The sequence below is a fragment of the Drosophila bipectinata genome, chromosome 2L (assembly GCF_030179905.1).
Source record: "Drosophila bipectinata strain 14024-0381.07 chromosome 2L, DbipHiC1v2, whole genome shotgun sequence".
In the NCBI taxonomy this organism is placed as follows: domain Eukaryota; kingdom Metazoa; phylum Arthropoda; class Insecta; order Diptera; family Drosophilidae; genus Drosophila; species Drosophila bipectinata.
Window position 1 is genome coordinate 18562281 of NC_091736.1, and position 27539 is coordinate 18589819.

At 43.6% G+C, this 27539-nt stretch overlaps 1 protein-coding gene across 3 annotated transcripts in view; it reads right to left on the minus strand.

Annotated features, from left to right (window-relative positions):
* Positions 1–27539, minus strand: part of CadN2 (Cadherin-N2) — a 77287-nt gene that overhangs the window by 26447 nt on the left and 23301 nt on the right. The window contains exon 1 of one of the 3 annotated variants that reach the window (XM_017251623.3): positions 4943–5587. The exons of the other annotated variants lie outside the window; for them this stretch is intronic. Within the exon in view, the coding sequence (XP_017107112.2) occupies positions 4943–4994 (52 nt within the window). The 5' untranslated portion in view covers positions 4995–5587. Of the gene's footprint in view, positions 1–4942; positions 5588–27539 lie in introns of those variants that run through there. 3 annotated transcript variants of the gene reach the window in all.

Consider the following 27539-nt stretch of genomic DNA (forward strand, 5'->3'; position numbering starts at 1 on the left):
CTTCAATTTATTTATCGTTTATGTAAGCAGAAATGTCAGGGCGCTGTCTTTGTTGGTCTTTATACTTTGTAATTACAAGACAGCACAGATCGGAAGCCAAGCGAAGTGTTGCTCAAACTTTCAATGTTTGACTTGCCAAATGCACCGATGAAGCTGTCGAATAGTTTAGTCTTTCGGCCTTGTTTGCCTTTGTGCGGCCTAATTGAATTTTGTGAAAACTGGCCGGTCAAGCCTCTCCTGAGCACAAGGTTCAAAAACTAATTAAACATGCAAAAATACGCCAGGGCCTCAAAGCCTCTTAAATTTCCCCCACGTCAAGTACAACTCCAGCTCACACATCATTCATTTATTCGAGGGCAGCACAAAAACTCTCAAGTCTCCAACTTGAGCAGCCTTTTCATGAAGAAATTAAATGGAATAAAAAATAAATAAAGCAGTGAATGGACTCCCAGCAGGCTTCCATTCAAAAGTGTGCTGTAAGCATGGGCCAAGACAAATAGAATCTAATTTAGAATTTAGCCTTTGCTTTATTTTGTTTGGAGGTAAGTCTAGCACGTAATATGGTCCAGGGTCCCTCTTCCTGGCCCACAAAATGAAAGAAAATGAGAAATGAGCAAAATAAATATCCAAACACACAAGCTCGCAAAAACACATAGGCCACTCGTTTTCGGAGGCAGCTCAAGCGCAAATCTCGTATAAATAAGACCCCAAAGAAGGGAAAGCGAGTCGAGTAGAAAGCGTTTAGGAAGTCATTCCACAGAAAATCTTCGTAGAGTGTAGTGTGTGTGTGTATGTAGCTACAATATACTGAATAAATACAAATATACCTCTATACATAAGCATCCATACACACACTCACCGTGAGCAAACAGCGCTGCCAGTCGAAATTGCATTTTGTTTCGTTTTTTCTTTTGGCTCTTAGGTATCTTGACTTAATTTTTTGGCACTCTGACATTATGGCAGGTAAACTTGAGTCCTTGGCAAGGATTGGACTAAAGGATACTGACTAAAGCTGTGGATAAACTTTGGAAAATAGAAAACTTGAAGTCATGCTTGGGAAACCACCCTCTTACTGGCCACAAAACTATATATCCTTGGCAGTTCCTATCTCTATTTTTATTCCTGTAGTTAAATATTAAATCTACCCCTTTTAGTTAAAAAATCTCCTTAAAAATCCTTTCCATACCCTGTACAGAAATTCGGTTATACCAACCCCCTGCTGGCCTTATTGTTGGTGTTAAATTGAGCAGCAAAGTGAACTGCGCCCAAGTCATCAGACAGGCAGTCAGTCAGCCAGTCAGCGTGCTCTCGCTTTCCAGCACCGACCAGGGGCTCCAGCGCCCCCACAGCACCCGACCATAATGCCCGACCCCCACTCCGCAGCCACTGTCTTGGCACGGCAGTCAAAAGGGCTCACTTTAAACTATTAACGTGTGCAGGTGAAAGCCGGGCTGGGCAGTGGCGGGGGCAGGCTGGTAGGTGAACAGGTGAGGAGCCGTCAGCTATTTATGGCCGCATAACTGGCACACTAACAAGCCAGCCACGCCCCGCTGCGCCCCTGCTGGGGAGCCATATGTCAGTCCATGAATGACTGGCAGCTGGCACTAGTTTCTCTGTTTTTTTTTTCGTCCCCCCCGTAAACATTTCTCTATTTTATATGCTGCTTTAGAATTCGTTTTTGTTGTTGCCTCTCAGTGCCTGTTTTTTATCCATCAGAAAAGCAGAATAAATATAAAAAATATAAAAGGAGGAAATGGGAGGAGTGGAAAAGGGAAAAATGTGTGCAAAGTGGCGTCAAATGTCAGAGCTGTTCAAATCAGCCATGGCAAACACAGATACAGACCCACACATCGGCAGCGCCCCAGCCTCAGATAGTCAAAGTAGTTTTGTGGGACTCGGCGGCACTACCAATGGCGCTGGCGAAAGCAAAGCAAACGCCAGGGCAGAGCAGGGAAACAGCAGGGAGGAAGCAACATTTTCAAAAAGGCAACAAAGCGCATCACATTAAAACTGACAGGATGGAAGGGCTGACACTGGGAGGGGACTAGCTTTGACATCCACTAGCTGTATGGGTTTCCAAGGGTTTGTCTATGCTGTCACTGGGCTTTTGGCTTATACCAGTTTGGGTGGCTCTTTGGACGCTTCTGGTTCTTAGTCCTTAGTCCTCACTCCTTAGTCATAATATTTAATGTGCGCCTTTCGATGGATAAGATATAGTGCTTAGCTTACAAATGAAAAGTTTGCTTTGCTGGCTAGAAAATATTTGCCTCTTAAAAGGGCATTTGAAATTCAAGAGTGGCGCATTGAAATTTATTTATTTGATTGGCTTTGGAAAGCTTGAACGTTCTCATTAAAACCGTTACTCCAATTAAGATTTCAATCGATTCAAAGGCAAAAGAAAGAAAACCAGAATTATCTCATTGCAAACCTCAGGCATTAATTCGCCCTTCGGCTTAATTCTGTTGCGGCAAGTCTAGTTATGTAAACGCCTTCAAAGTTGCCGCAAATAAATAAATTACAAGTTTTAATTTACTAATTAGTCTTCAGGCCGGCGCTTGACAACAAGACAAATAAACAGATAAATAAACAAGGATACAGATATGTATGCGAAACAAAGTAAATGTTTTTCTGGACTGTGGAAGTGATTTAAGCCCCCGGGCGTTTAACGCAGCTTAGTGTACACAGGCAGCGACACACACTCGCCCACCCTTTGAGCTATAAATTCTCACAAGTTTATGATAATCTCGTGTTGTGTTTACTCATGTATTTCGGATTAAGTTTTCGCCTTTAGTTTTCTGTTCGACATGCAAAAAAGTTTGCCCTGCCAAAGTAAAACAAATATTGACGGAGATCGATGGGGAGGGAGCTATTATTAGTTTAATGCGCCACGTGTCAGCAAGAGGACGGGACGGCGGACCACAGTGCGTATGCGTAATATGTCATGTGGCAAAAGTTTAAACTGCCTGACAGTGTGTCCCAACCCAACCCCGTTGCTGAAAAATTACTGATGCCAGGGGTCCTGTTGTGTTGGGCGGGATTTGCCAGTCGGAGCACTGGCATAATGGCAGCTCATTTGACTTTTGGCATAAATGATTGAGGTGAGCCATGTGTCCGTGTGTTTTATAATTAGTTTTTCCATTAATTTATTACTGCGGTTGACGCGCTTTGATCTTGCCAACAACTGCTGATGACACTTGACATTCGATACGGCCACTTTCTACAAATGACATCGAGGCCAGCCAGGTAATTACAACCAGCACTCATTCGGCACTTGATTTTGGCCATCGAGTGATTTATGTGCCTAGATTGCACAACTAGCTTATGTCGGTCATGATATCATATTCCATCTACAGGTTAGAACACTCATTTAAATTTATTTATACAGGATAACAACCCGATTACAAGGAAGTGATTTATGACCTCGTTTTTCCAACACTCGGCCTTTGCTGATTTGCAAAAAGGACCCATCCCCTCAAAGAAGTACAATTAAATCCGTTTAATGAACTCGTTGAACCCTTCGAAATCCAAATAATACCCTTTGGGTTCACTCCACGTATTCATTTCTCATTTTTTTATGTACCGTGCAGCTCATTAACTTTGATGATGGCCAGCTCGAATTTTTTGGGGCCCTTGGAACAGAGGCTCGTTCTGAAATTTCAATTAAGCCCCGGCCCGGTCCGAGTGCGCGGATTATTTGTATTCATTAGCCAGTCAGCCAATGATGATGATCATCGTTACCAACATCCGATGCCGGAAGTGACCTGCACTTCAACTTTATCCCAGCTGCCCTACCCCCACTTACCACTCACCACACGGCTTTTGAGCGAGTTAACCAACAAAGAACAAAAAATTGTTAATTAAACTTATGAAATGTTTAGAAGGGGATTTTGTTTCTGTGTTTTTTTATTCTTGTTTATTACGCGCATTGCGAGGAGCATTAAAATTCCTGTTAGTTTCCTTTCGGCCCGGCTAATTAAAAAGTGTCCGCGGACAGTGAAGGGCGGCCAGCAGCCAACAGCCACCATCCAACAACAAAACAAAATAATCCGGAATAAAAAAAGGAGGCGAGACAGTATGGTGGCCCGGTAGCCCGGTATAAAAAACACGAAAATATGGCGCTATTCTCTCGACGGCAGTGGCGTTGATGAGTTGACAAATATTTTGTCAGTCATAATGAGTTCGGGCAAGACAAGGTGAAGCGGAGACCTTGTTTATGGGCCTCGTTCTCATTAACAACAGGCAGCCGAGAGCCGACGGTCCGCTGGCGTGTTAATTACGACCTACATCCGCCACGGGGGCGGTCGGTCAAAGGGGTTGAGAGTGGTTGAGGATGGTGGCCACCCCAGACCGAAAGCCGCAATTAAAAAGCTTGTTCACGTGGAAATTGCGCTTTTATCAGTTCAGCCATGTTGCGTATACGCCATGTGTGCAGTGACAGGGAAGCAGAAGCGGAGAGTCATGCTAATCAGAAATTAATTTAAAGTTGCTGCGAATAAAAACTGAAGTAATTAAGGAAAATCTAAAGTTTAGTCAAAGCAAAATAGGAGTGTACATTTTTCTACGACGCAACTGATTTATTTATCCTGTACTTTTTCATTATTTCACTAGGAAGACCTGGGAAATATGATTGCATATTTAAAATGCAGGATGAGAAGAAGAAAAACCACGCGCGGAGGACTACACAGTCCCCGAGGCGTCGTTAGTTAAGATCCCTCACGTACACACGTGCAGGCTCTGATTCTCCAGGACCCTTACCTTAGCTTTTCCTTTCAGCCAGTCCCCATGCCACGAATTACACTTCATGAAATTTTCACAAGACCATTACATAAACATAAAGACGCTGTGGAGGGAAGGTAAATAATCATATGCACATCCAGCCAGCTAGTTCATTACAGCACGCACACTCACAATATAGGGTACACAAATGGCCGTACACACTTACCCAAATAGGTGCTATTTGTCAAAACCCAAAAGATTTTTAATGGATCGACCATAACTACGCAGGCGGAAGCTAAGCGAGGCGGTGAGTATGAGTTTTAGTTCGAGTTTGAGCTTCTCTTTCAGCGGAAAGACTGTTCCGTTCCAGCGGCAGAAAAAGAACAAACTTTGACTGCAAGTCGAGTTCGTAGTCCAGATTGTCCGCGACACCTCGCTGCTATTTCCGGCTCCCGTGTTTGCCGCTGAGTGATTAAAATGATAAGTTGGACCGATTCCACTGCCAGCTGCTGGGCTTGCCGTTGCCGTTGCCTTTGTTGATTTGCACTATTTTAAATGAGTTGGTGGTGCGGCGGCTCCTGCTGCCTTCGCCCTTGAGGTATTTTTGCAATTTGCGCTGCTGCTGTGCACTTTTGTGGCGTTTGCATAAATCACAGCACAGCGAGCTTCTCATAGTAGATGGCATTAATTTTCGCGCACAACTCAAGCTATCATTTTGCACTAAAAATATACGGTTTTTGAATTCATTTTTCACTTTCCGCGCCAAACAACCTTGAACAAAAACGCGAATAAATAAATTTTCACTTTCAGTTTGTGTTTGAGTTTTTAATTATTTTTAAGCGGGTTTTGCGAAGCTTTTGCTTGGTAATTTAACTTTTTGTTCTTGTCTTGGGGCTGGGTAATCACAATTTTCAGTTTATTTATGTCAGCAACAATGTCGAACACACACTCATAGTTTCTGGCACATTATTCCCGTTGCTAGCGTAATCTGTGGCTATTAAAAACTTATGGCATTGTCGAAAACTCTAAGCATGCTTTTCCCATTTTGGCCACTTAATTTGGTTTTGTTAAACAAAATTTAGTTTCCACTTAATGTGCTTGAGCAACTTTATAATGATTGACATGATTGGATCACCTACGAACAAATGGAGTTATGCTTTCCCACAGAATATTTTTGGTTGTCGGGTAGGAAGTTCATCCCAAACCTGAGACTTTCTCACAGTGCCCCAAACCCATTTGTTATGCAGATACAGCCAAGGCTCTGCTCTAGTTTTGAGTGAGCCCCCGGCAAGGTGGGCCCAAATCTTGGCAATTAGATGCCGAAATCGCCTCGGAAATTCTCAACCGTTGGACAAACAGCTTGGACCGTTTGCATCGGAGCCGGCCAAACAAAGGCCCGTCGCAGGCGGGCCAATTAACGCAGCTAAGCCGAAGGAAAACCCGCCCAGGGATATCCCTTCGTCCTGGCCACAGCCTTGACCTTTATCCGCGGGCGTGGACAGGCCCTAAATATTTAATTGTTTATGCTCGAAGGGGTAAGGGGTAATGGCAGCTCCGCCCCTCTAAATTTACTTTAACAATTTGGCCCTCTTGGGAAGAGACTTTTAATGGACAGCTGGCTCGAAGGAGGCGGCTGGGTGGGGCGGGCACTTTGCGTTACCAAGGCGATTAAAGCCAAGAGAAAGTAATTAGTGACTCAATCGCTTGGCTCTGGCGCTGAGTGCCGCATACAAATGGCCTGCTTTGGACTTTGATGGGTTATTGGTGGTTTTGTCATAAACCCGTAAGCTGGCACAAGATGGCCAAATCAATTGCCAGCCAACTGGGCTCCTTAAATATGAATAAAAAGTAAGTACACACTGAAAGTAACTTTTGTTGAAAAAGGGAGGAGTCGTTGAGACTTCAAAAGGACTAAAAGAATGATAATTTATTTATGATTATGGAATGACTATTTACTATTTAAGTGAGTGTTCTAGTATTTTCTTCCAGTGACTTTCCAGAAAGAAGATTCGTTTCGAGGTCAGGGAAATTAGCGTCAGGCTGGCCCGCCTTTAAGTCATTTTGCCAGCTCTATAATCCTCGTTTACGCAATTTATGCAAATTTATGCAAGTCCCTGTTCAAACGGCAGCTGCTGCCTTGCATCGAGTAACTTGGGGCAATGGATGGGAAATTTAAGTCGGCAAACAAGGATTTTTTGCTGTTTTCGGGCTGTCTGTCTCTCGCTCCTTTGCCTGCCAAAAAGTTAAACATGCTCATTTCTTAACTTTACTTTGAGGTTGCCACAAAAAAATAGCAAAAAAGAAGCTCCAAGAAAAGCCTCAATGCAGCACAAATTTTGAAATTGCACTTTTCCGGCCCGAGATGAAGTCGGACGCGGGAGGAGGCAGAAAAACGAGTAGGAGGAAGTGGGTGGGAGGAAAACTGTTGCCCAGGCCCGCCGGAAATACAAAAGCATAAACTTTCCGGCCAAAACTAACCGCAGCGGATGAGGGGGAGTGGCGCGGTGTCGAGTGTCCCGGGCCGACATTTGAAAGCGCCAAAATATAAAGCGCAAAATGTGGCGGAAGTTTAATGAATATAAACTTGGCCGATCCTGCCCACGAGTTGGCTCAAAGGCAAGGCAGTGGGAAGAAGAAACCAGCCAAGTAAATTAGCCGGGCTTACTTGCAAGAAAGTGGCAGGGAGGCGAAAGAAAGAAATGTGATATCTACAAATGGAACTGGAATGACAAGTTTATGAGAGCCACAGGAAATCAACTCGTTTATTTATGGAAGGACTCTCCACTTGCAGGACCACCTGTGGTGAGCAATGGAGTGGCTGACAGGAGAGCTTGAGCTCTCCAGCTCAAGCTACTGATTCTGGTTTTCTTTCTGGGAGTTTCAGTGGATAGAGGGAAGTGCCACTCCTTGTTTCAATTGAAAACTTTCGCATACAATTAAGTATATCTATGCGGCGCTCTGGGATGATCTGAGGAATCAGCAGATAAAACTCAAGTCCCTAAGCGCCCTGCGTTCTGGGAATCCTCTTGTTGTAGCTGCCTGTGTTTGTTTTTTATGCTTCTTGTGTTTTTTAACAACTGTTAGTTGTTCCTGTTGTTGTTGAATGCCGTGTTGGCTGTTGCCCGAACAAATGGCAAAAGTTTTCGCTTTGTTTTCACAATTGTTGACGTGCAATTCAAATGAGTTAACAACGCAAAAAGTGAGTGACCCACATAGCCGGCCAAAGCCAACATCTGGCGAACCAAACACGAAATAATAAAAAACATAAAAGGCTCTATAAAAAATAGAGAGAGAAAAAATCTATATGAGAAACATGAAAACTTCAAGTTGTAAAAACAGGGAAGCCAGGAACAAGCAGGCAACATATGCATGTCCTTACTGCTGTTGTTGCTGTTGTTCACAGTTGCAGAACAACAAAGTGGATAAAGGCGCCGCCACGGCGGGCCGGGGAGTGGGCGGAGGGGAAACAATTATAGCCAGCATTTCCGGAAAACCAAGCAGATTGCCTGTTGCCTGTTCCAGACAAGCAGGAGCTGCCTTCCACTCAGCACTGCAGCGCGAAATGTTTGCAGGCTTCCAGTTAAATCTTCAACAAAATTGCATCCTAAGAGCAACTTAGCAAACGCATCAAAAGCGCTTAACAATTCAATTAGCGAGACATTGTAGGACGGATGAGCAGGAGTGAGATCCAGGGAGACCAAGATCTCGGACGGAGTGGGAAAACTACGTGCCTGGTTACGTGAAAAGTCTCCAGTTTTCCGACTTTGGATTACAGCACGAAGATGGAACTTGAGCTCAAGTTCCCGCGGTTGCCAAACAAATGAAGCGCCAAATATGCGCTCCCGAAATAATCAATCGTGCCTCAGGAAACTTTTCACTTGAACTCAAGTGCAATTAATTACGGAATAGTTGGTGTTTTTTTTCGTTGGCCAAAGTTTCAAGCTATAAGTTATTTGGACAGAGTTGGAACAGTGGGGCTGACTTAATTGGGCAATTTGCAGTGAAACTTTTACTAAAAAGTCAATGAGAATGTTTTTTGACTTGGAAAGTGAATTAGAACAAAATATAATTATTTTAATATCCTTTAAATCTAGCTTGTATTTTGGGCAGCACTGTCTGGCATTCATTTGAGATTTTGGGATGCAGCTGAAGACATCCGACCGCAGGGAACAGGCACCAGAAACTCTTGTTGAAATTGTTCTTCTGCTGACGGCAAGAAGGCTGTGAGGATGGCAGGCTGGAAGCAGTTGCCATAAACAATTCTCGGGCTTAAAAGATTTGGCCCCCTTGCCTTCGTCAGAGGATCCTTGCTGAAAGCCCCAAATTGCAACAGAGTCGAGAGCTTACCTTGTTAATTTCTCTTAAACTCTTGTGGCAAGTCGATAGTAAATGAGTTTTGAAATTTGATCTTTTTGCCAAGACACTTTAATAAATTGGCAGTTTGGCACAACCAAACAACATACCAGCCCCCTTTAAGGTTAATTTAAAATGGCCCTAATGCGCAATCCAAGGATTTCCAAGGAAACATACGGCGGCGACTGGGTATTGTGTTGCAATTGCTATAGTGACCCATAATCGTCTTATTATATAGATACTGGGATACACTATTGCGGCAGACGTGTCAATTTGCCATGGAGACACAACAATCGACAGACGGGATTGCGGCACATTTACTAATAAAATAAAATACTGAAAAGGCACCAATACAGCTCTATATGTATTTCAGAAGGGCAAAGGAGGACGGGTGGGCGTGGCACTTGAACGACCAAACAACTAACCGCAAGTGGAAGCCACAGACAAATAGAAAAGGAACAGAAACAGGACACTCGAAGGGCCGGAGGACCCCAGCTGCAAAGCTGGAAGTGAGAAAATAACATTTTAGCTTTTGTTGGCTCGTGACAGGCTCACAAGATTCTCCTCCACTGCTGGGCCACTTTCATCTGCCTGTCCGATGTCAGTCAGCAGGACTCTTGTTGCTCCTGTCGGGGACTCGCACACTTTTATATAAATATATATTCCCTTTCTGGAGGAATGCGACGTGCTTTTCGGCGTCGAGTATTTATCGTGCTTTTATTATGTCAACATTTCGTTTTTGGCCAAATGAAAATAAATTCAAATGATTTATTTACGAGCATTTGATTTATTTGATTTTCAGCATTTGCTTTTTTCCTGAGCCGATTTGGGCCGCACTGCCGTACTGTCGTACTAACGTACTGCAGTGTCGACCTCGGATCGCCTCCTCGCACATGAAAATTGTATTGTATTTGTTCGGACTCGATTTCGGTGGCGCTGTTTGATGTGGCCCCGAATTTATTTTATGCGGAATGTTTATTTGATTTCCCGCTTTTATATTTTCTTTTTCGGCGGCAGTCAATAAAAATTTCTGTGTACCCCGCACTGTTTCCCCGTTTCGTCGTTTTGATTTGGGCCAATGCAGGAAAAATTGCTAAAAAAGTATGGAGTTTCTGGCGGTATTAGAGCGACGGCAGCAATGAAACTTATGCATAGACATGGAAAATTCAAAACAGGATTAAACGCATACCAAAAACTCGCCGCTGAATGCATTTATGCCATGCCATGGAATATTAGAAAAAATATTTCCCTGCACGAAGATTGAAAGTAAACCCGATGAAAAATTCAAATAGAGGTACATTTTTTTCATCAAAACTTTATTTTCTCTATTTTAAGAATGTCTATTTTTTGTTAAACTTCCCATTTCGCAAAGTTTCAAGGCCGGCGTGTCAGGAAAGTTTCAATAAAAAATCCCATCAATTTTCAAGGCATTTATTGGCTCTATTTATTTGGCTTACTTTGCTTTGCTGAGGTCCCCCGGAAAAACGAGGCGAAAACTTGAGTCGACTCGACTGGAAAACTGACACAAGGCAAACGTTGGGGAAAAGTTTCTGTTTCTGTTTGCCCAGGCCCCGAGAGCGGCAATTCTATTTGGTATTATTTATCTAATGGCATTTGTCGTGGGGCATAAAAATAAATAAATATATCTGGCCAGACCAGACGCGCGCCCTCCTCCCGAGTGTTTATGATATTTTGATTTTATTTCATATGAAAGTTTTTGGGGAAAAAGTTTTGGCCACACTCTTCGCTCATCCTCTCAACAGCCTGCATTGATAATAATGACGCGCCCCCTATAAGGACATGCCAGGACATTTTGTCATGTGACATAAACATTTTGTTCTCACGACTTTCGTTAGTTGCCGCAATATTCTCGGCGATGGGGCGATGGGGCGCTGCGGCGCTGAGCCTCGGCAATAAAAACGCCTCGACTGGCACTTTTGTCCAAAAACTTTCTTTTATTAAGATTAAAAATGACAAAGGCGCAATATTAGGGCGAGTTCACGCACTTTGGCGGCCGGCTGATAAGCGTCAAAGGCACTCGACTCGACTCGACTCGGCGCGACTTCCCCCAAAGACTTGGCCCAAACTCATTCTCGCATTGGCATTCGCATTCGCATTCAAGTGGGTGTCACGCATAAATTTCATAAATATAAGCCTCATTATTTCTGCTGGCTGCCGTTTTTGCGGCCTCAGCCATCAGCCACGCCCCCTTTGAGCGCCCAGCCCTTTGTCACGTGCCGGAAAAGTTTTGTATGAGTAGTGTAACCTCGCACACGCACCGGCTCTGGAGGGGATCTGGAACTCATCTAAATGGCGGCAATTGTGCGGGTCTCGTGTGGAATTATTATTTTCCACTTGGAGATGGCAATGGAAAGGCGCCAAATGGCACAGAAAATCGGTTATGCAAGGGGTGTACTCTATACTCTAAAAATATCCTGGCCCTACTTCTTAATTAACAAAGATAAAGTACAAAAGAAATTAGAATAATTACTTCAAATGGTGTTGCTTAGCTGGACTAATATTTAACTTTTAGCCAATATCTGGGCCGCGGCAAGGACTCTTGTGAAACCAATTTTCAGCCGCCCATCACTCAATTCCAAGATCGCACTCCTTGAAGGTCCTCGACATGCCCCGGCATCGGCATCGCGAGATGGCCCGACAGCTAAAACGACATCAATCAATGCGCCCAGCCACGCCCCTAATGCGTTCACAAACACACTCAAGCACTCCGGCACACACACTGACACGATATCCCGTTATCAGCAACCGAGCATGTAATGCCGTTGCCAGAGCGCGTTTGCTGTTGTTTGCTCGTTATTTCAGCGCTTGAACTTGGACTGGAGCTGGAGCTGAAGCTCTACGTGGCGGGACCACGTGGCGTATGAGTGCTGGCTGGGTGGCTGGCAGGCAACGTCAATTGATTGACGACATGAACCCCGTCACAAAAATATATCTATACACGAAATTCCTGCGAAGCTAAAGCACTGCAGGGGTCTGGGGCGGAGCAAGTCCTGAAAAGTAAATCAATTATGGTGGAACAAAAGTTTCGCATTATATTGCCCTGACAAATTGCTGTTTGTTACCCGAGCAATCGAGCATTTGGATCATTAAAAAGTAAAAAGTTGCCGAGCCACAAAGGATTGTTGTGATATCGTGCTTGGCAAGGAAAACACAATAAATTCCACTTGGCTTTCTGCACACTCTCAGCGCGTAATCTGCGCTGGAACATCAAATTGTTGTCGCAATGTAAACAAATTTTTTAATATATTCCCCGATAGGCAGAGATCAATAAGCCAGATACTCGACTACTTGGTGGGCCCACTCGCTCTCAGCCGCCGAAAGCCTTTTTACGACCGGACCTTATTTTGCATTATGGCCCGCAGATTTATTTGCCTCGATTCTCGCTTTACAAAACTGTCCCATAAATATGCAAATTTAGCTCCCTCGGAAAGAAATACACAAATAATTCTCGCAAATACAAAAAGGAGTGGCGACTGTCAAAAGTATGGGGATAAATAAAAACTGAAAACTCATAAAACTGCATTATTGGACACTTGAGAGAGATGAAGAGAAAGAGGCCAAGTGGGATGGAGTGGGGTCTTTGGATGAATCACTGCGAGGTCCTTCCAGGCGAGGTGAGGCGAAAAGCAGGGCAACTAAACCGGACCGCAAATCACTTAAACTTGAGCGGAAACTCATTAGTTTCACTTGCAACTTTCCTTCTTATTCTCGCTGAATTTGCCGGCCAGAACCGCCAGAAAATGATTCAACTTAATGCACAACCATCTGGGCCAAGACGGATTCCCACTGTAACTGGTCTGAGGGCACAGAACTTTTCCAGCCAGTTGCCAGTTGGCCACTCGAAGACTCTCAAATCGATGGAAAATTAATCAGTTGGCAGCTGGACTACATTAAAGGCAGTCCTGGTAGCTGTACCCTCATACCAGAAGCAGTTTACTCGGAATTCTGTGCAATCTGTGTTCATGGAAAGCCAATTAATAGCCGTTTTATAGCCCAGAGATACAAGCTGTTGGCACTGAGGTGTTGTTATTGTCCTCGCCTTTAACTAAACTCACTTTTATTATTTTATTGAGGCAGCTCGCTTTCCGTTTTCCGTTTTCCTCGTTTTATGGAGCAACTACAAGAACGTGCTTTCAGTTGCCAGCCTTCAGCTCTCAGCGGCTTGCCAAGGCTAATATAACAAAGAATTTGTCTTGAGGACATGCCATCATTTGGGCCAATGATTACATTATGCGATAATGTAGCTCCATAAAAGGCTGCAGGGCGACAAACAGATAGTTCGGAGGGGTGCCCGGCGGGGCGTGGCCATTCAGCTTGCCATAATAAGCTGTAAAAGTGACACATACAGTTGACCTGATTTTGCTAGCACATTCCTTTCCCAGCGCATCCTTGTTGCTCCTGCTTCTGCTCCTGGAGCGGCCCTCGCCTTTGCTTAATCCAACTTTAAAATTATACACTAACGATTCTCACATACAGTTGGGAAATCGGTCGGGTAGGGCGGTTGGGTCGGGTCGGGTCGGGAATAAGGGCGCCAACAGAGCAAGGATTAAGTTTGAAGCACTGAACCGTGCGGGCAACTAATGCAGGATCCTGTGCACTCGTCCTTGCATTGGCTACAGTCACACATTCCCCGCTCACAGACACCAGCTAAAAACGCAGCAACTAAACTGTGAAAAATTACTCCAAAAAAAAAGACAATTCTTTGAAATAAGACAACTTTGCAGAAAAAAAACTATGTCATTATTGTGACGAAAATAAATGAACTTTCAAGTTTCAAAGCAGTTTTCTAATTTTACTTCTAATGTTCTTAATTTTTGTTCAGTGTTTATTCCTTGTTTGGCTGAATGCGTTTTTTTTTCGCCTCTCAGCCCAGTCCACAGTTTATTTTCATGGCATTTTCTACGGGGCAGATGTGTGTGTTTGGTTTTTGGAGGGAAAGTCCATTCCGGTCTTACGCCTTAGTTGGCTGCCCAAAAACAGCGCATCCAGGGTACAAAAAAAATCCCAATTAAAGGCAGAAAAAGTTTGGAAAGGTAAACGCAGTTGACATCCACTTATTTGTACCGAGTTCCTTACCAGATTAGCGAAAATAAATAATCTCCAGACACCCTGTCATGTCCTGCGAGCTTTCGGGAGAGTGACAGTATTTATTGGAATTTTTTTAATTATTCGCGAGTCTCGCGTCTTGGAGTGAAACAAAAAATGCGGCCGGCATTTGTCAGCCAGTTTATGAAATCGCCCAAGGGCTGAGCATGCAGTGCTAATTAAATTTATAAGAATTAATTTTCCAGCAATTTGCGTAGCGAGATGAAAGTGCCAAACCGTTGCCCGTTGGCAACAACCAGCGAAAAAAAGCTGAAATAATGAAAATAGAAAAACAAAGGGAGGGAACGACTGTGATGCCAGTAATAAAGTATGGCAGAAACTGACTTAATTAGCCGAGAGCCGCGTTCGGGGTCCTGTTCCGGCCGTCCCCCAAGTACATTTTTGCATCCTCCGCCCTCGAAAAGTTGCAGAGTTTGCAGTTTTAAAGAGCGGGGAGTCCAACAAGTTGGACCCAGAGCTGTGACAATAATTTGAACATGTCTCAAGTTGATCATTAGCATATTTCATAGGCTGGCACACTGGCAGGGAGGCTGGGAGGGGGCTCACGCCTAAACAGGGCTAACGGCACAGTTTCCCCAGCTGGCTTTTCCTTTTGCCGGTTTTTGCCTTTTTCCCTGTCAAGTCGGTGGAAACCTCCTTTCAGCTGCCCCTGCCGCACTTCGACATCTTTGACGCGCCAAAAATGCACTCAGCCGCATGACCCATTTCCCAGCTTTCCCACCTAGCCCCACGTCGATCCGCTTTCCCCCCTCCGGCTTTTCTGAGTCCACAAAAATGAGCCGTTGTTGCACTGCCGCATTTTCTCTCCTGCTACTTTTCATATTTCCCGAGGATGCATTTTTAGTTTGGGTGCCCTGGTCGGGCCTCGCTAGGATAACAGAATCTGCTCCGTAGTTGCCGTAAAATGATTTGATGAACGAGTCCTGGGCACCGTTTGAGATTGCCTCAAGGCGGTGTACTTTGGGGTAGCGGAGTGTGTTTGAAAAACTTCCCCTCCAAGTCATACTCCTACTCGTAAGCTTGGAAATTTAATTTCCAGCAGGTTTAAAGGAAGCCTTCAGCTTTTCAGCTTCGGGAAACAGGGAACTTGCAAAGAATGGGCCCGTAAGTACACAAGATTATTGGTAAGAAGTTGGTCAAAGTTGAAAGGGCCACTGGGGCAGCCGGAGTTAAAGAGCGGAAAAGCTTAAAGACGTCAGAAACAATTGAAAACTGTTAGCAGCTTAGGGGATTTGAAATTATTAAGCCCGAATTTTTGTGATTAACTTTTGAAATACTTATCAATCATTTGCCAGTTAGGAGATTTTCAGCTCTCTACTAAGATACTTATTAAGCTTTAAGAAGTTACTAACGAAAATATCTCCCACTGACTGACTTTCTCTCAATTAACATTCGATGAAATCTCGTCACGTTTTATTTTGCTTATGAAACATAACAAAGCCCGTCACGTTTTATTTGTCCTTCGCTGCGGTCTCAGTAAGGATATGCAGTCGTACAGGACGCATAATATTTTCTTTATTTGCCGTGTTAATAAACTTGAACTAAAGTGCTGGATGGTGAATGTTCTCGACTCTTCGGATCCTGTTTACCACGCCCTCAATGCACATGCACGGCGTCCAGTCGGACCAGTTGACCCAGCGGGGCAGCTGTGTGTGTCCAGTCCAGGACCTTTTACGTCTGAATGCTTGGCTCACCTCTCGCATTCGCTATTCACTCCGTGTTTGCCCGCCCCCCGGCCTGGTAACATACCAATTAATTTTTATTTATTTTAATGCCGCCCCGCCTCCCCTGCCTCATGTTTCCTGTTATCCTGGAAGGCACACTACGGCCCGCTTTTCAGCAACGAGTTCCAGTCTGGCTGCTTCTGTTACAAATTTATGCATTACTTGCATTTTATTGACCCAGTTCCCCCGTTTCCTCTTTAGTTCTCTCCTACTTGGGTTGCACGACAACAACGAGCGAAATGCTGAAATTAAATTTTATTTTGGCAACTTTATTTTTAGGGTTCGCCGGAAAACAAAGTAAGCAATTTCTGCCATGGCATTATACACGTTGTAGGTTACACCGAAAAAGTTTCATTTGCCTTCCTGCTTGATTTTTTGCGAATATTTGCCGTGGCTGTTTGAGCAAAGTTCAGTGGCAAAGTTTCAACAACAACGAAAAGTTAAGCAACTTTTAAAATCTTTAAGCTTATCCCTTTTTTGCGCCCAAGTATTACGATTTGAATAGCTTAAAATCGAGCTATGAAAATTGAACAGATCTGGTTGCCAGGCTTGGCTTTCCCTTTCACCCTTTCCCCGTTCCTGTGGCTTGGTTAGTTAATTACAAATTCATTTTAAACGTTGCTGTTGGTAACAGTCAGGGCGGGACAGACAGGTGGTAACTGATTGGCGGACAGGTAGTGGGGGACGATGGTTTGGCTGGCATTCGGCATCTTCAAACGGGGATGGGGCGAAATCATTTACCGAAAATGCATGCCCCGGCCAGGCAGACTCCGATATTCACAGCAAAGTTGCAAATTTCGGAGGGAGTACCAGGACCAGGGCCTTGCCCGGCAGGTGCTTCGAGCCAAAGCAAAGCGTTCGAGTGGCAAAAAATAAGTTGGCTGAAGTTATAAAGTTTACACATTCTCTGGCGGTTCAGTGGGCGGAAACACCCACAAGGCAGGCGGAGGCGTTGAAAATTTGGGCGTGACGTGGCGGATGTTTTACGCTTGAAGAGTACTCGAAGCGGGCGTGGTTATTTAATTAGACTGTTCTTGTCGCTGCCACAGTGGGTTTCATTAAACTGTTGACACGGAGCCGCCGGAGCTCATTTATTTGCTCGACTTAAGCATTTCTGTATAAATTAGCTTTTTCCGAGAGAAAAGTAAACTTTTCAGAAAACACGCACATGTCTAATGGAAGAACAAAATGAAAATTTCTAAAGACCGCAATTTTATTGTTTTTATGAAAATGTACCCAACTAGAAAACCTTTCCAAGGATATGCACATTTAATGACTCCCAAATTATACTAAAAGATGGCTATTAGACGTTCTTGTGGCGACTTTCAAGTCCCTTTATGTTCTTTGACAACAAAGATGCTACTTTTCTTTCCTTTATTTAAAGTGCTTTAATTATCACGCACTTTCTAACTTTCCTTAAATAAAAACCGATTTATTTGAACTGTAGTCCAAGAGCTGCAATTATTATTCATTAATTTGCAAATTAGTGACACACCTCCAGAATAAATAGCAGCATACAAAATAGATGTGTGTTTTTGACGAATTTATGGACTTTCAATGTCCGTGTGTTGAAATTTGATAAAGACAAACGGGTTTCGGTTTGTGCCAAATGCCCATTGAAATTGGTTCTAATGAACCGTGGCCACCGACCACTTCAGTTTGAATTGATTGGCGCCACCGGATCGAAACCACCGACCGCAAAATATATGGCATTCGATTGCCATTCCCGGCTGGACATTTTGGCATCCGCCATTCGCCACGAATCTGCTGAGGTGTGAAGCCCCCAAATGTTATTGGGGCACGTTCGCGGATCGACTCGTGAGCAATTAGATGCAATAAATCACGCCGCTTATCTGGCTGCGAGCTGCGGGACCCTGATTCGATTCCTTTGACTCTGATTTGGGGTCCGGGTCCTGGTCCTGGCCCGATCCTAGGCCTCCTTAGAGGCGCTGGCACAAATTGCTCACATGGATGCCTTTTGAACAAACAGGGAGAAAACGCCCACACATTGTGGTATATAGCAGACAGACATTCGGCGGAATTGCAGGCCCGCGGCTTTTGGCTGTGTAATGGCATGGTGGCTGCCACATCCCCAGGATATATGGCCAATTGTTGGCACAGCAGTGAGAGTTGCAACTATTTTATCTGTCGCACAGACAGCGCCGGCGAATATAATAATTTTATTTTATGGCTGCACACTTCTGGGAAGCCGGAGACATAAATTGAGTTGGCGGAATGACTTGTTAAGGAAAAGTATCACTTTAAGTTTCTTCCAAGAAACTACTCTGCTCATCCTGATTGGGAGAGCAACGTCAAATATTATTTCAATGCGAATACAATTCGGGGAAGGGATTGTCTCAATCAGAGGGATTTATTGCTCTTCACTTTGGATTACAGTATGATTCTGCTGAAGACGAATTTTGTGCTCAAATTGCTTTCTTAACCTGGCTTAACATTCTGGGCCCGACTTCGATTCCATTACCATTGCCCATTATCCAGACAATGCTGACACACGTACCCTAATCATAATGCCAGGCATCGCTTTTTATGTGATGGCATGTAAGGCTCAACCTCAACCTCGGCCCGGGGGCCACAAAAAGTAATGATACCACAACGGAGACACAGTGAGTGTGTTGTGTTTGGCGTGTCTGGTGCGGAGTGAAGACTCACTTACGGCAAATGAACCCCAGATGATAAATTAAGAGCGGCAAGCATTTGGCTGCACAGGGCCAGTGGAGCGGAAGTGAAAGTTCGAGTGAAAACTTAGGTGTGAAACTACCGGATTCGGTGTCACTCCGAAGTCCCCCTTGTGGAGTTTATTGCGAATTAAACGTGGCATATGTAAGGCCGTTTAATTATGCAGAGCAAATGCAAAAATCGTGTCTACCCGCTCGGAACAGCTCAAATCAATTAGCCGGGCCAGGAAATGGGCGCCGAGCCAGAGGCAGGGACCATCCGGTTTACGGCCTGATTTATGCAACTAATTAGCAAAATCATAATTTTCGGCCCCCAAACAAGTGAGTATTATTATTTTATTAAGTCACATATTATGCGATATGTGTGATTAGGGCAACCGGATAATTATAATGACGACAAGAGCTCAGGCTCACAACCAGTGGCTCAGTCAGTGGCACACTAATTATGCCATTGCATAAATCATATTGTCTCTGTAAGCAGTCCATCCCAACCCTAGTCCCGTCCTGCCCCATATATTTATGTACGTATGCCTGTAGTTTAGGGTTAGCTGGGTTTAAGCCATCAGCCATAAATGTCAATTAGGGCTCAGTTTTAGAGATGCGACCCAGTTGAGGCACACTTTGGCACAAGTGTTGATTGATAAATTGATTGATTGATGCCTAGTTTGATCGTTAGCCCCAGTTTTTTTTTCTGCTCTGATTTGGCCCACCCCTGCTGATGTCATAAATTGAGATTAATCATGTTTTTGATAGACGCTATTGTTGTTTTTTTCGAGAATGGCACTTAAGCCGCTTAGCGTTTTCGGTTTTGTGGGCCAAGCGCGACATTGTTGCTGCATTGTCGGTAATTGTTTGCATTTTGCGCACAATTTGTTTTCTGTTTACTCATCTGCAGTCATTTGAACGTGTTTGGTTACGGCCCGAGGCCAATATGTTTGTCTTTCACAGTTCATTGTGCGATACTGTCAGGTGAGTCCATTCTGCGGTGCAGAAACTTGATTCATTGGCCACCAAAGTCACTCTGACACAATTATGAAATAAATTTTCAAACGAATGATCAATTAAACGAGTTAGGCAGAACACGTTTTCGAAGAATCTTTTATAGCTTTAATTTTATTTATTTTCAAAAGGGGTAAACCTCATTGTGCATTTCAAAAAGATAAATTAATTTAACGGATTAAAGATAATCCAACACTATTCGCTGATTTTAGCAAAATAATTGTATTAATTTTATATTCGATTTAAAACTTCTGTGTTTCAGCCAAAAATGCGATAAATTTTTGTTTAATTGGTTTTACTGAATCTACAACTTTTAATTAAATTCTTTTTAAAGCACAAATTCAATTCCACACGAGTGCGCCACATTAGTTTTGCATTGCCAAGGGTATTACTTGGCGCATTCCTTGTCGAAACTTTTCACACCTTTTTGCAGCCAACCGGGCTTAATTAATTCACTGACATGCGTTTTTCTGTTGCGTGAACATTCTATGGATAGTTTGTCACCATTCGATGGCCATTTGGCAGTTAATTGATTACATATTCCATTATATTCCATTAATCATTGCGAGGGAGCGCGAACGCGAGTGCGTGTGCGGATTGGTTGAATATTAATTAAACTGGTATTTAAACGGCGACACATTCTCAAACATCCTGGATATTTCAATTTAATTCCTTGCATTATTTATTTCGACTAAAATGATGGCCATGCAAATTTGTGCGTTATCAGCGGTGCGAATAAATTCTCGGCTATCATATCACATTAAAATAATTTATCTCCTTCATTTGTTGTTGCAGCTGTTGTAGCTGTTGAGCGGCACAAGAGCCACTCGATGTTCGGCCCACATGCTCATCCTCACCCTCACCATCACCAGCATTTACATTTACATTTACACTCGGGTGTAATTTTTCATGCACTCTGCCGCTCGGTAGACACACACATATGCCCAATGTGGCACTCTGGCACTCTCGAATGCCGAAAAACGCGCACTCCGCCGTCGACAACTGAAAATGTACTGACTGGGCCCGTCGATGGCTGCGATTCCATCGGGATGCTGGGCTGTACAGTGGAGTCTCCTCTGTACAGCAGCCAGCACTCATCGGTAGCACTTACAGTGGCACTTACTGCTAACCCTAATGTGATAACTGGCCAGGACTCACTAGGTTAGTAGGTTGCCTGTTAGCCGGCTTTCCCGAGGGAAATTCTCTCTTCGTGCCTGCTTGCCGGTAACTGTTAACAGTTAACAGGAATGTTCTAAGCCTGTGAGGCAGCCATTATCCTGTTAGCTCAACAAGTCAGAAAAATGGCTGAGTGCCCCGATAAGTAGGCAATGTTTTTTAAACAACGAGTTTGAAGCGATTTTTTTAAGAAAAATAAGATTTTTATTAAATAGCTAAACAAACTTAATTACTTACTGGAAGAGAAAAAATGTATCTATAAATGTTAATGTACATATTTATATTATAAATTACAATACATGTTAGTTTGTGTTTTAATATAAAAGATAGGAAAAAAAACTTAAAAAAAACTATTTACATAGCGCTATTAAAACATGTTTAAGTCAAGTTTACATTTAAGATACTCTTGTTTCTCTTAAATGTCCTTTTCCTAGAAATTCAACATCCTTAAAGTCCTATTCTCATCTGTCACTGTTAAGTTCTATGAGCCTTAAACTCTCTTCTGCTGTTAAGCTTTGGACTTAAAGTCTGTTAAACTTGGGCTAAGCTAAACAAACATAAATCCAAAGACCGAAAAAGTTAATTTAATTATTTATGTCTGACCTAAGCATATTGAAAAATGATCGCAAATTGTGAAGAATTTTCAATTAATGCTGCAGCTGACATTATTTACCGGAATGCGGGTCAAATCCGGCCGTTAAAGCCTTAAAGGTTTCCTCGACTTGGAAAATGTCCCCATAACTCATCACGTCGGTACGGGTACTATGTGTGTGGCAGTGTGAACGTGTGTGTAACGATTGTTGCATAATTTAAGTGCCGCCCAGAAAAAATAAAACACCACGAACAGAAAAACAACAAACAAACAAAAAAGTGGAAAGTTGGAAAATGATTTAAGCCGTTCCGGAGTCACTGGGCTTATATGTATGTATGAATCTGTGTGGATGCCAGAGGGCTGCCGGGTGCCCATGTGTGAGTGCGTGTCCTTAAATGGGTGGCTGTGGCCATTACTTTGTATTTAATATAACAATGTTGTTGACGCCAGGACCGGAGTGTTCCGTTCGCTGCCTGTCACAGGAATTATCCCCTGGCCTGGCCATCGCTCGTTGAAAATTGAACCTCACTTTGCCGCTTTCCGGGAAAGTCAAAAGATTTCCCAATTGGTAGGCTACGCACTAAAGAGGCCTAAAGCTTATTTGTATAAAATAAATAATATTTTTATTTGCTTATAATACAATTTATTGTGTTACTCACGGTTGAATAAATATGACTGACTGATTTTTCGCACTTACCTGTAAAAAAAGAAAAAAAACAAATACATTTTTAGGTTATTTGCATATTTATGAAGAAAAATAAACTAATGTGTTTAATATTTACACCTCACTGCATTTGAAACAAACAGTCCATTCGACTTTTTGAATTCATTTTAAAAGCTTTGTACTATTCTTTTTATGAAACATAATTGAGTTGTTCAATTTCGTTTCACATCAATAGACCATTAATAGGCGTTATGACTCAAATTGTGTTTTGTTGGCATCCAGATGCCTCTGGAGACAAACCGCCTTCGGAATTAAACGGGTTTTCCTGGGGCAGCTACTCAACTTAATGCAGATCTGATGCCTGCTCTGTATAGCGCCAAAATCTGAACGCTTCCAGCGCAGCCATTAGAACCCAGCACAGACAATCATTTTGGGTATCCCGACCAGCAAGCTGCCCGACTTGGCAGGCGAAACTATATGAAATACATTTTCGCCCGGCCGGGATTTGCGGCCACATCAGGTTTGGCCTGGAAGTATGCAAAATATGCCTGTCTGCATATACTGCTGCCAGGCTAAACATCTTGAGTTACTCAAGACGCAGCAAAGACCCCGTCACACCCGGTTAGCCTTGTCCCAGGCTAAACCGCACAAATGCATTACGCCTCGAAAATTCTGGGAAGCTGTGCTTGTGGATGCTGACTAAATTCGCAGAAGAGAGCTGGCTAATATCAAACGGAAGTGCCAAACACAAGCGCATACAAAGATCCCGCCTCCAGCTCCAGTACCTCGCTCCGGGCATCCTTTCTAGGTTGGCAGCATCGCTTGCCCTGCACTTGGCTTTGGTTTCCGTACACATTTGAGAAATGCATGTGGAAAATGCCAGCCACTGACTGCATTTGTAACTGTTACCAGTTAGAGACTGCCACCTTCGGACGGGCTTACTACACTCGAAGGATATACTTCAGAATGGTCTGGCTCTTGCAAGTTGTCAGCTTACTTTGGTGCGGGCTTTTTTTTCAGTGCACTAGCAACGTGCGTGTGCATCTGTGTCAGTGTGTTTGGCTAAGCGGCGCATTTCCTGGCCTGAGCCATCAACTAAATAGCATTCATTTACGTTGATTTATGCCGACTGAGAAAAGGAGAATGCCGAGCAGAGCAGCCGGAGTCTGATTCGGAGAAAGGATATTTCTCCGATGTCTTTTTGCGGCGAGATTTATGCCCCAAAATGACACTTTAAAGTTGCAATAAAAACTGTGTCGTCCTTTTAGCAACACCGCTCTCGTTATTTATAGTTGGCAGTCAGCGATGTAATTACTTTTTCAACACGCACATTATTATGGCAGGGACTTCGGGTCAAATGCCAATGGCTGCATTAGTCCTCGTGGGTCGGGATTCGTGGTCCATGGTTCGTCGTTGTCAATTGCCAACTGCCAACTGCAATTGATAAATTGGCACTGGAGAAGGTTGCCCCCATTTTCCTCTTATTTTCCCAGCAACTTATTCTTTGGGAGCTGGCTGGTGCTGCTTCCCCTGTCATTGACAGTTCAATGTGCGCACTGATGCGCAAATATCAACTCCAATACACACTCCTGGCCACCCACGCCCACTCCCATCTCGCCACTACCCGATCCGGACCGCACTCTCCTTTGATTCCAGTTTTTGCCATTTTCACTGCGCTTTTTATGGCAGTTCGTGACCGAGTTGCAGTCTCTTTAAACTATTTTCCTCGTATACATCTATTTTTCCCACCCGGATTTGCTCGATTTTTTCTTCTTTGCCGCGAGTTCCTTGAAATTGAATTAGTGGCATTGGCAGTTGGGTTTCCTAATCTTCGAATGGTTTCAGGGAGTTGCCAAGTAATGGATGTGATAATTTGTTAAGGGTGCCTTTTCCAAGATCTCTCGCAGTTCCTGGCTCCCAATTCGTTTTCAGATCAGCTAACTCCGTGTGGCAGTTAATGCGGGAAAGTTAAGCTCTATGAGTGGCACTCACTTTTGATGACAATCATGTATTAATACATGGATTTTCAATCAACTTCTAATGGATAGGAAGTACTGAAAAATATAACAAAAATCCAAGCTACTTGGATTTGGCTACTTTTCGAAGCATTTATTTAGATTAATATAAGGCCCTTTTCATTCTCGAGAATTTACCGACTCGGCTTGACTTGTTAGTTGCAAATAAATTAGATAGAAAAAAAAATGTTTATTTAGAAGGCAATATACTGGACAAAGCAGGACCTGCATGGAAACTAAAACTGAAGCCACAAAAGTGCGCATATAAAAATCTCATAAATTGAAATAAATAAGGAAAATAACAATTTCAGCCACACAGACACTCGCACTCCGGGCTCATAAAAATGGGGGGCCAGCATACACTGTTCTCGGCAGACCTTGCTGTAATATTCATAACTCTTTTCAAATGTGGTCAAGTGCTACGATGGGTGTGTGTGTGGGTAATGTCCTGCCCTTTTAGCTGGCTGTGGCCAGGATTCGACAGCTCCGATATTGCCTCGGTGTGGGAATCTGCACAGAAGCAGAACAGCAATAACTACAGTTGAGTGAGCTCAGCTCGGTTCTGAGTCTAAGCCGGCTGGACCAAGTCGACCTGACTTGAGTTGAGCTTGGCACATTTTATTAAAAACGAGATGGACGACGGGCGATGGAATGGAGTCCGAAAATTGCCACAACAAGATGCAGTCGTTCCCCGGCTCCCAACCGCTGCCCCTTAGCAATTCTCGTGCCAGAAACTGCACAGAAATGGAGTCCAACATGTTTGGCACATTGGATGCCATGGCCGTTTGCTTTGTGACTCGTATTTTTATTACTTTCCACCCGCAGCTGCCCCACCACTCCTCCGTGCCACGTCTGTTGCATTGTCTGGCGATTTATGGATTTTATTTGGCCACTTTTTACTTTCGTTGTTGGCATTTGTCGCCTTTTGTATGTTTGTTGGCTTATTGCAGACACTCAGTGACGTTATGTCCTGCAGGCGCTCTTTTGTACTCCGACACGCTCCCTCCGACAGTGTCCATTTTCATATAGTTGTGGCAGAATAATTGTGAAAGGACTCGGAAAACCTTTGCTTTCGATGTTTATCAAATAGTGAGGTGGAGATAAAATATTTTTATGGCCATTGTATAGGGTTAAATTAACTTTTCAGGTCTCCAATCGACTGGCATCCATTTTTGTGAGTGTATATTTATTTATTCGAACAAAAGTGTCTGCCATATTTTCGCACTTGGCAGCACATGGAGTCTCGCTTGTTTATTGGCCATGAAATGGAGACATTATGGTCACCTCGCCGTAAGCTTCTTGACTCCGGGCAGCCCTTTTCCGATTCCCGGAATCCAGCCAAGCCCTTCGAATGGTATTAACCCACTTCAGAAGCTGTCGGCATGGCTCTGCCCGGCCAGATCCGGCCTCAGTTAAATTCTAATTAAATTCCCAGTTAACCAACCCCAAAAAGCATTCCACACACTTGTTCTCTGACCGTCTGGGTCAGCCATTTTGTGGGCCACCGCAAACGGAAACAGTAAAGGAGAATCCTTTAAATGAACCGCACACGGTCGGCCACAGTTTTAGTTTTCACATAAAAACCGACACAGAACAACTATAAACCGAGGATAACAGACAATGATAAGATGCTCAGAAGTAATTACAACGCATATTAAGTATTTATGAAACAATAAAACGTTTAGGCTAACGAGGCCTGCGAAATCCTTGGATGGCTGGCTTGGCTGAGGCTTAGAAGGCCAAGAAACAATCATTTTCAAATTCAGATGGGGGGGATTGTTTAAAAAACTTTTAGGCTTGCTGTGCGAGGCCACATAAAACACGAAACAGAAAAGGGAACACTCCGAAGTGTAAGCGGAAATAAAACGTTACAAAATAATAAAATGTTGTCTTGGCCGGTCCTCGTAAAAAGGCCAAGACATAAACAAGGCAAACGAACAGTGGGGAGTTCCTCGGGTTGAGTCGCGCCACAAGAAAAACAAAAGAAAAATTTTCACTTACTGCATCGGGGGCCAAAAATAATTTTCAGACGGAAGAGCCGGCTCAAAAAAAGAGGGAAAGGGGCACAACTTGTATTGTATTTTGTGACCAACTACACCTAAAAAGTTGTCTACTTTCGCAGGACCTCTGCGCTGCTGTGTGTGTGTCAAACGATTAGTGTAGGACTTTTGAAAGTTTCTGCGGCTTAGTTGGAGGAAAGGACACTTGAGGCTTCAGTGTCCCTCCTTTTAACGACGCCGCGAAGAGGAAACTTTTGTGCAAATAGTTTATGGTTATTGCAGTTGGAATACACGAGCATGTGCGGGCGGTTGGCAAATACTCGGGCTAAGTGGGCTCGACTGGTTTAAATGATTTTAATTGTTATTGTCAACATTAATTGGAGTCGGCCCAAAGTTTTAATGGCCCCAAGATAATGCTGCATTTGTCTAACTTATCAAAGTCCTCGGAAAACATAAAGCTCCCATAGAAACCGATATGAATTCAGGGATGGCTTTCACCTGATTCCGCGCTAATCTTGTAAAAGGGACCCTTTCTAATTAGCTTCAAAGCACCCATTACCAGCATATGAATGAACGCGAACGCATCTCTGTTCACGAAATTAATAAAAAGCCATTGCTTTTTAGGGCCAAATATGTTTTCAGAAAACATACAAAGGATCCGCCCCACGGGAAAAAATATTTGAAATACTCAAAGAGGATTTCGCGAAAAGACTGAGCAGACAATTCGGCATAATGAGAGGCATCCATAGGGGAGGCCGGGAAGTCCCCCAAGACACCCCCCGGTGAAATACGATAATTATGCGACATTTAGCAGTTTAGCAGGCAGCGGAAAAAAACAAGGATCGACGCATTCAAAGGACCTAATGTCTGCGAGAAGGTTGCGCCCCGTGTGGAATGAAAGCGAAAGTAAAAAAGGGTTAACAACATTGGCGGAACGACGGGACGGAGTACGGCGTACGGCAATGTCGAAAAAAATAAAACACACACAGCGGAAATTACAAGAGCCGCCAGTTGGCGACGGTTCCGAAATAACAAAAAATACTCGAATCCCACGAAAAAAAAAAAACAGCGACAAGGGCCACAAATGCAAAATGAAATCGAATGCGCAAAAGGGTAAATGTGTCAAGGGGTGGCATGGGTTAACATTAATGTGGGGCGGGTGGGGCCGCCAACGTGTGCGTGGAAATGCGTCGCTCGGCTGGTGGGTTAAAGTTTTAAAACTCGTTAGTATGCGCAACGAAACGAAAAATCAACAATTTCTATTTTGATTATATTTCTACCACTGTGCCCGAGTAGTTTCGGGCCCGTAGTCCGCCAGCCGCTGGCCATTAAATGGTATATTGGTTTCTTTTCTTTTGGTTTTGGTTTTAACGGAATCCGAAACACAATCAAGAGCTTCGCTTTAACCATTAATGGTCTTAAATACCAATAGAAAGTCCAACCAACGCTGGTAATAATAATATTATGAATAATATTT